Genomic DNA, 7867 nt, shown 5'->3' with positions numbered 1-7867 from the left:
AATATTGTTTGGTTTTAAGTGAATTAAATGAGTATGTATCATAAAATGAACTATTGAATACTCTGCAATTTGTAGAGTTCTTATGTTTTCTTAGAATACAAATGGTCTTACAAAAAGATTTATCCTTTCAACTGGAATCAATTCTGATAAGTTTGTGTAGATGTCTAGTATGTATTTATGTGGCAAAAGACTCTTAAGTCTTTCCATATTTAAGTATCCTAAGTACTTAAAATATGATTAACATGGAAGGGGGGAGGTAACAACATGAGAAGCCAGGAGTACGTAAATCCTTATTTTACCCCTTTCTTTCATTATGAAGTCCCCTTACCATTTCTGTTGGCTTACTCTGTGAGATTTTGTGTGTCTGACTTGCAGGGAAATTCCAATGGAAGTTATACAAATTTCACATTAGAATAGTGTTCCCAGAATTACCCAGAGAACTAATTGTGATGTAAAGAGTTGTTGTAATACCATTTCTTTACAAGGACTAATGAAGCTGGTTATTGGCACCATAATCTTGTTCTGAGATCAGGGTGTGCTTTTCTAGGAAAATGATTTTCTCTTCAGAAAGTTACCGATGATTTTGGTAGGATGAGAAACCGTTTCCTGGCAGGTAGTTTTGTTTTGTGCATAAGCCCATTGTGTGGAGAGGGTGCTCTGGTGTAGAGAAAGCAACTTTCAAAATATTTTAATCTTTTATTGAAACGAAACAAACAAAAATATTATCTGGTTCAAACAAAATATCATCTGTAGGTCCAATATAGGACAGATAAAAGCTGCTTAATTCTGGGAGGAGAGGAGTGTAATTAGAAAGAGCGGTAGAGTTCTGTCCCTTGGTCAGTCCATTTTCGCAATAAAGCATTTTCTATTCAACCTGTTAGAGTCTGAGCAGCACAATTTGAAAAAACCCTCCAGTAAAAAATAAAAATCCCTAGATTAAGAATCTAAAGATCTAACCTCTAGTCCTAGTCCTGCTATTAAGAAGCCATATTACAGAACCTCTGTAGGTCCTCATCTGTAAAATAATGGAGATTGAACTAGGTATCTTTCAGCTCAAATATTTGAGGGAACCATGAGCAGCTGGATGCAAATCACAAAACTCTGTTCTATCAGTTCTCTACTGCAAAATAATATGCTCACTGGAGGGTAAAATTTGCTTGCCTACCTCAGAGTTCTAAGTACTAGATTTTTTTGAATCTTAAAAATTTAGTGGAGTTAAGATAAAATTGCAGTGTAAAATATACAATATAAAATAGTCCTATTCTCAGTGATTTCAATACATTTTTCTTTCTCATCTCATTTTAAATTAGTGATACTTCATTGATTCACTCAACAGAGTGCCCACTATCTGACAGACACTGAAGTAAGTACTGAGGATAGAAAAGACTAGAGACTGTCCATTACTCTATAAACATTCATAATCCCCTCCCCTTGAATACAAAAATAATTGGTTCTTAACCATGTGTTCTTTCTCAACCGAACTTTTTTGTCTGTGATGCTGTATCCTTTCTCGGTGGTAAAGCTGGTGCTGCAAAGGGACATATTAAAATTAAATGAAAAGTGAAGTGTCCTCATTTAGAAAGTACTATATATTTAAAAATGACGTTTTCTGTAAGGAGAATGGCTTTGTTGTCATAGATCTTTGATCAACTTGAGCACAGGGTATTTAGTCTATAGGTATAAAAGGCTTTGCTTTCCCGATAAGTAGAGTCTCTCTTAAAAGTGAAGATGGTTCCATTGTTCAGAAGGAGACAATGTCACTGATGCCGCCCATACTACATGAATAATTCTGGATTACTAGCGTTGCTGGAAGTGGATTGGGGCCAAAAGAGGGAAGAGTTGGATGAAGACGCAAAGGAGACCTTGGAAGGTTTAGAAGGGAATTGTCAAAGGGCCATTCCCTCTAGACTTAACCCCAGATTCCCTTTTTGTGATACAAGCCACAGCCTTTGGGCAGGTCTCCCTTTGTTATACAGACTGGTAGACCTTCCAGCTCGAGCCACAAATGCACACCCACTCCCTTGAGGGACTCTCCCCAAGGTGGAGCTGACGTCCACCCTTTACTCTTGACAGGGCACCCTCCCCATAGACCCACCCAACTGTTGACTTGCGTTCAAGGGCCACCACCATTACCCACCCCAGCACCATCTTCCAGGAACTGGCCTCTCCCCCATTAGTCCCCGCCCCTCTTCGGTGAGCACCCAATGGGTGGAGTCGGGGACGCGGTGGGAGGAGCCTGAGGCGGGCACATTTAAAGAAAGGCAGAGGGCGAAAGAAGGCAAGAGAGAAGAAGAAAGAGAAACCAGGGGGCGAGGCGCCGTCCAATGACAAAGCCCAGGGGTGGGCGCCGGCCGCCATCTTGTACCGGGCGGCAGGATCTTCACCCGCGTCCTCCGCCCTCGGAGGGGGAGGGGCGGCGGCGGAGGCGAGAAAAGTAGCTAGAGACGTGCCGAGCGGGAGGCGCCAGCAGCGGCCGCAGCCGCGGAGCCGAACGCGGGCGGTGACGGCGGCGGCGGGACCCGGCGAGCGCGGGCGGCCCCGAGCGGCCTCCGATGCGGCGCAGCGTGAAGAGGCAGCGGCGCCGGCCCCCGGCGGCCCCGGCCCCGGCCGCCTGGGGCGGCGGCTTTAGAGCGGGAGGAGGGGCCGGGCTGGAGGCGCGGGAGGAGAAGGTCGTGTACTCGCGGTCGCAACTGTCTCTGGCCGACAGCACCAAGGCGCTGGGCGACGCCTTCAAGCTGTTCATGCCGCGCAGTACGGAGTTCATGAGCTCGGACGCGGAGCTCTGGAGCTTCCTCTGCAGCCTCAAGCACCAGTTCTCCCCGCACATCCTGCGCAGCAAGGACGTCTACGGCTACTCCTCCTGCCGGGCTCTGGTCCCCGACCCCCCAGTAAACCCTGCCGCCCGTGGCCAGACGCGCAGGCCGGCCCAGGGCGCCGCGGCCAGAAGGAGGCGCCGCAGAGCCCGGGCGCCCGCCGTCCGCCGGAGGAAGCCCCCGCCGCCGCCGTCGCCGGCCCTCGAGGAGAGCTGCCCCACAAAGCCCGCGGCTCCGGAGCCCTGCTTCGGGGGCCGCACGCTGGAGGAGATCTGGAGGGCGGCCACCCCGACGCTGACCACCTTCCCCACCATCCGCGTCGGCGGCGACGTGTGGGGCGAGCGCAGCCTGGCGGCTGCGCGGCGCCGGGCGCGCCAAGTCCTGCGAGTGAACCTGGAACCCGTGGTGAGGCTCCGCCGCTTCCCGGTGCCCCGGGCGTGAGACGCCGCCCGCGTAGCCCTCCCAGCCTGGGACGGAGCTCCCGCCCGGAGGGATGGACTAGTGTCAGTCAAGTGTTTACAGATCCGGCCAAGACCCCGTCCCCTCGTGCACTTTACGGGCGAAGATGTCACCGGATGGTTTTCCCCGGCCCGCGGCGCCGCCGTCTGGGACCCGGGGACAGGTGTGCCCTCCGCTGCCTCCCTTCCGGCGCCGAGTCCGCGGAGGGAGGAGACCGCTGGACCCGCAGGGGAGGGCCCTTTTCTTCCTTACCCCGAACTGAGACGTCTCCAGGACTGTAGGGGCAGATCCGTTTTCTCCCTCTGGACTCTACCTCACTGGTCTGGAAGTCCTTCGAAGAAGTCAATTATTTTTCCAAAGGAATTTGGTTTCATGCTTGTGTAATAAAGCCAGAATCGACTTGCTTTTCACCCCGCTCCTCTAAGCCCCCGTTTTTCTTTTCGACTGCCACCCCTCTTGCTGGATGAACGATCGAACCTGTTTTGTGGTGTTGCACCCATTTGTGCTCAGGGTATTCTGAATCCCACTCGTTCCCTAATTTTAACTGGATTCCAAAGCTTTGACCAAGGATATTTTTCTAAGAGATTCAAGCTTATGACTGTTAATAGTGCAAGGATTTGTATGCTTTGAATTTCATGGGCTCAGTGATTGCAAACAAAGAGATGCAAAGTAAAACTGTTTAAGCATTTTAAAGATGTTTCTAAAGGTTTTATATTGAAATTTAATGTTTCAATTTACTGAGCTCCTAAAGAAAATGGTAGAAACTCCTATAAAGTTCTGTTTAGGAAAAGTTGACTTGTTAAATTCTTTTTAATTAAATAAAAATTAAAGTGCATTGAAACCACATGGCTTGTGATAAAAAAATGTATCATAAAGAACTGGTGTTGGTTAAAGAGATGGATGGAATCCTGTTGGCAATCATATGGCTTCCTGGTCTAACATACAAATCCAGGAATAGTTCAAGGATAACTTTATTTGGGGATCACATAGGAGAAGGGAATGTGTGTGAACTTTGTGATTAAAATGAGAAACAGAATACCCATTAGAATTCTCAGAGCTATTAATGATCTAGAGGGGTGGGGTCATTTCTTGGTATCAAATAACTGGTTGAAGTTACTTTGAGCAAAGTAGATCTTTCTCTATTCTTTGTTGTTGGATAGCAAGAAATGTCCAGAGTAATATCCATCACATTTATAAATATCGTGACAATTAGTTGATTTTTTTTGCTCCACGAGTATCTTTTATCTGAATTCCATTCATAATGTTTGCAGTTACCGGTCTTTGTTGACAGCTGAAGATCACAGGAATTGGAACAGGCGAGTCACACTGAGTACTGACCCTTCTGTTACATTTTTATAGTAGCATTTATACCGTATGGCCCAGTGTGGAATTCTTGATTATCCAAGTGCCTTTGGTCATTGGTGGCAGCAAAACTTTAATAGTTTTTAGCCAGTGGTGCCACAGCCAGATTTTACTGCAATATTTAAAGGGTCAAGTAGTGTTTTTGTACCACTATTTTTCAGATTTATTCTGCCATGAAAAGGTTCATACTGGCTGAAACTTGACTTATGAAATCCTCAATATTAAGGTTTATCTGCTTGACAGCTTCTTAGAAGAATAAAAAGAGTTGCGGTTTTGACTCTTGTATTCTTAGAATTCAAATGGCATAGCTTTCTGAATTGAATTGTTCAAGTTTCATAGTCTGTAAGTAGGAGTTTTGTGACTTTAATTTCAGTGTTCTTGTTTTGTAAAAAAACAAAATTATATATATATATACTTTATGCCAGCTTCCCGGTACACCTGGTATTCTTTTATTCACTACTCAGTGACAATGCGTTTTTCCAACCACTGTCATGGGAGTAAATAAAAGTGAATAATTACTTAGATGATGGCGAGTGTTAAATTATATTGTGTGATAGAAAGCTTATATATATTCTTTTGGTTATTAGCTTCCATTGCCAGTTGTATTTCAGATACATAGAGTTTCCCCCCTCCAACCCCCAAATGGTTAACTTTTTTAGCCAACTATCCCCTGATGAAAAAATATGTATTTGTAACACTGACTATTGTACATAGTTTTATAATAATTAAAAAATAAATTCAATGGCCATATTAGAATGTAATTTCAACATATAGCTTATCTAGATAGTTTCCTAGAGGATTCTGAAATTAGACTTAGCTGGGAGGATAACTTTGCTCAGCACAAAACCGAACCAACCATTGACACCATACATTTATTTTAACTGAGATTCTTGACATTTTTTCCTCATGCCTTATTACTTTAGTGTATTTGAACTATCATAAATATTTCTTTGGATTATCCTGGGCTGTCTTGTTTTCAGTTTGGCTCTGATTGCCCATCTTGAATTCAAAATGTTATTTATCTGGTCTATTTAAAAATCGTGCCATTACTAGTTTGTGAAAAAAGATGTAAAAAAATCCTTTATTTTTGCCAAGTGTTCTTTAGCAGAATCTATGTTACAACTTCTAAAATATGAAGAAACAGCTATTATAGTTGGTGAGTGTTCTAATAGGGAAGAGTATTTTATGGGTGTACATTGGGCAGAATGTGAAAAAGGAACTTGGCAAGGTGGCCTTTATGTTGAGGTGTTCATTTCCTGTCCTCTAAAGTAAGTCCGTAGCTTAGCTTGTATATAGTTTTTTAAAAGAAATCCCATGATCTTTATTCATTCTCTTATAAGATTATCTTATATGTCTTATGGCACAAGTAGGAGGGGGAAGCTAGGAGGAACTTTATCACCTTGCAATTCTTTTATTTAATTTTTAACTCTTGAGTGCCTAAATGTGGTGACTGGCACCTCAGCTAACCTTTTGAGATTCCCAATGTCATTTTTATCCTCCTTGTCAACCAGCAACTTATATTTTTCCTTACTGAAACCAGTAATGTCATGATTGTTGAGGGTAAGCTTCGTTGTTGATAATGCAAAGTGTTGTGGTGTGTATTTATTTTGTCACAGTTTGAGTAACCAGTTGAACATGTGTAACTTAAGCTGGTGGCCAACCCCTATTGATTTGCTACTTGCAAATGATACTACTATTTTTCTGAAAACTCTTCACTCAAAAAAACATTAAAAATACTTGAATACAAAAAAAAAAAGTTCTGAGCAATTTTGAACTCAAAGCTTTTTGTTATTTTAAGGGTGGCCACAGCTCTTTTTAAATTGGTGGTTTTTCACGGACGTATATACATAATATTTTCTTTTTTGGTGTGTTTGAAATATTTTTTTGATAGACTGTTATGTCTTAAGTACATTAGAAGGCAATTGTAATGGAAGAGAATCGTTTCCTTGGACTGATGTGCATATGATCAAGATTTATAATCTGTACTTTGCTTTTTAACTTATTTACTGTAAATAAATTTTAGAGAATACACAGTGTCTGGTTTTTCTAATGTTGAATGTTTTTGAAATGGGATTTTATGTTTACATGTGAATTGGGAAGCACCTTAATTTACAGGGTGATCAATTTTGGGTTTTTTTTGTGAACTTCAACTTCTGGAAGTCTCGGGATTTGTGTTTGGTGCTATCTTGGGACTTGTTTGTTATATCACCTCTTGAATGACTTAGTGAATCTCCAGGATGGTACTAGCATGCCCAAGCCCAAGCCATTGCCCAGTTTGCCAGCAAAAAAAGACTTTAAAAATGCATCAAAATTCAGTTTTGAGTCCTGGCCCCCAAATCTTCCTGTGGTGGTGATAAAAAGTCTAAAGCTCATGTTCTTTAATATTAGGAAAGAGTCAGAGTGCTCCCATGTGAGTAGGAACAGTAAAGCTTGTTTCACAGAATAATAGTAGAGCCAGAATTTTCATTACATTTTAGAAGGTAGAAGTGCGGTATTAGCAAGAGCAGAATTCATAGTCCTATGTGGCCTGAATGAGGCTTTGTACCTGAGTTCCTATCAATAATTGGAGGCAGCGTAGTGTAATAGGTGTGAATCATAGTTCCTGGGATGGAATTAAGGTTTTACCACTCGTAAGTGTTAGGACTTGAGGGAAGATATGTAAACTGCTTTAGCTTCCTCGAGTATCACCTGTGCTTAGTAAAAGAAACTACCGGGCTATTATTGAAAGGACTCAAAGGAATATGAATGGTGGACACGTAGGAAATAAATAATATTAATTGGAGGTGTGTGTGCTGAGAATATAAATGCTGAGAGTAGTCCTCTGGGAATTTAGCTTCCCGAGAATAGTGTCATCTGGGAAAGCTAAAAGACAAATTAAGAGATGGTAATTTATGGGTGAATTAAATTGAAGATGGAGGAACCTCAAAATGGATTTATTCTGACAAGCTATACAGCAGGAAGTTGGATTAAGTTAATTTACTGATTTTACTCTTGGAGTTTTCTAAGGCTTTCTTAAAATTTTATCATCGTGTTATCTCTGAAAGATATTTAAAGTGTCATGTTACATGTTTTAAACTATCTGAGAATTTATAAAAGTATTAGATTGATGTTACTGATTGAAGAACTTGCCAGATTTCCGCACTAAGCTTTCATCTGGAGTAAACTCAGTAAGGAACCATATTAATTTAATTAATTTGCATGTACAGAACTAAGTTAGAATTAATTACTGTGAA

At 42.2% G+C, this 7867-nt stretch overlaps 1 protein-coding gene across 1 annotated transcript; it reads left to right on the top strand.

The window, feature by feature from the left end:
* The first annotated feature begins 2133 nt into the window (after positions 1–2133).
* On the top strand, positions 2134–3422 carry CCDC71L (coiled-coil domain containing 71 like). Its single transcript, XM_032484211.1, has one exon. The coding sequence runs from the start codon at positions 2553–2555 to the stop codon at positions 3252–3254; it is 702 nt and encodes a 233-aa protein (XP_032340102.1). The 5' UTR covers positions 2134–2552; the 3' UTR covers positions 3255–3422.
* The last annotated feature ends 4445 nt before the right edge of the window (positions 3423–7867 follow it).

This window comes from Camelus ferus, chromosome 7, assembly GCF_009834535.1.
Source record: "Camelus ferus isolate YT-003-E chromosome 7, BCGSAC_Cfer_1.0, whole genome shotgun sequence".
Lineage (NCBI taxonomy): Eukaryota > Metazoa > Chordata > Mammalia > Artiodactyla > Camelidae > Camelus > Camelus ferus.
This window is presented reverse-complemented; position numbering and strand designations above follow the sequence as displayed.

Bases quoted from the DNA above. Each gene is read 5' to 3' on its own strand.
- CCDC71L (XM_032484211.1), top strand. From the start codon at position 2,553: ATGCGGCGCAGCGTGAAGAGGCAGCGGCGCCGGCCCCCGGCGGCCCCG.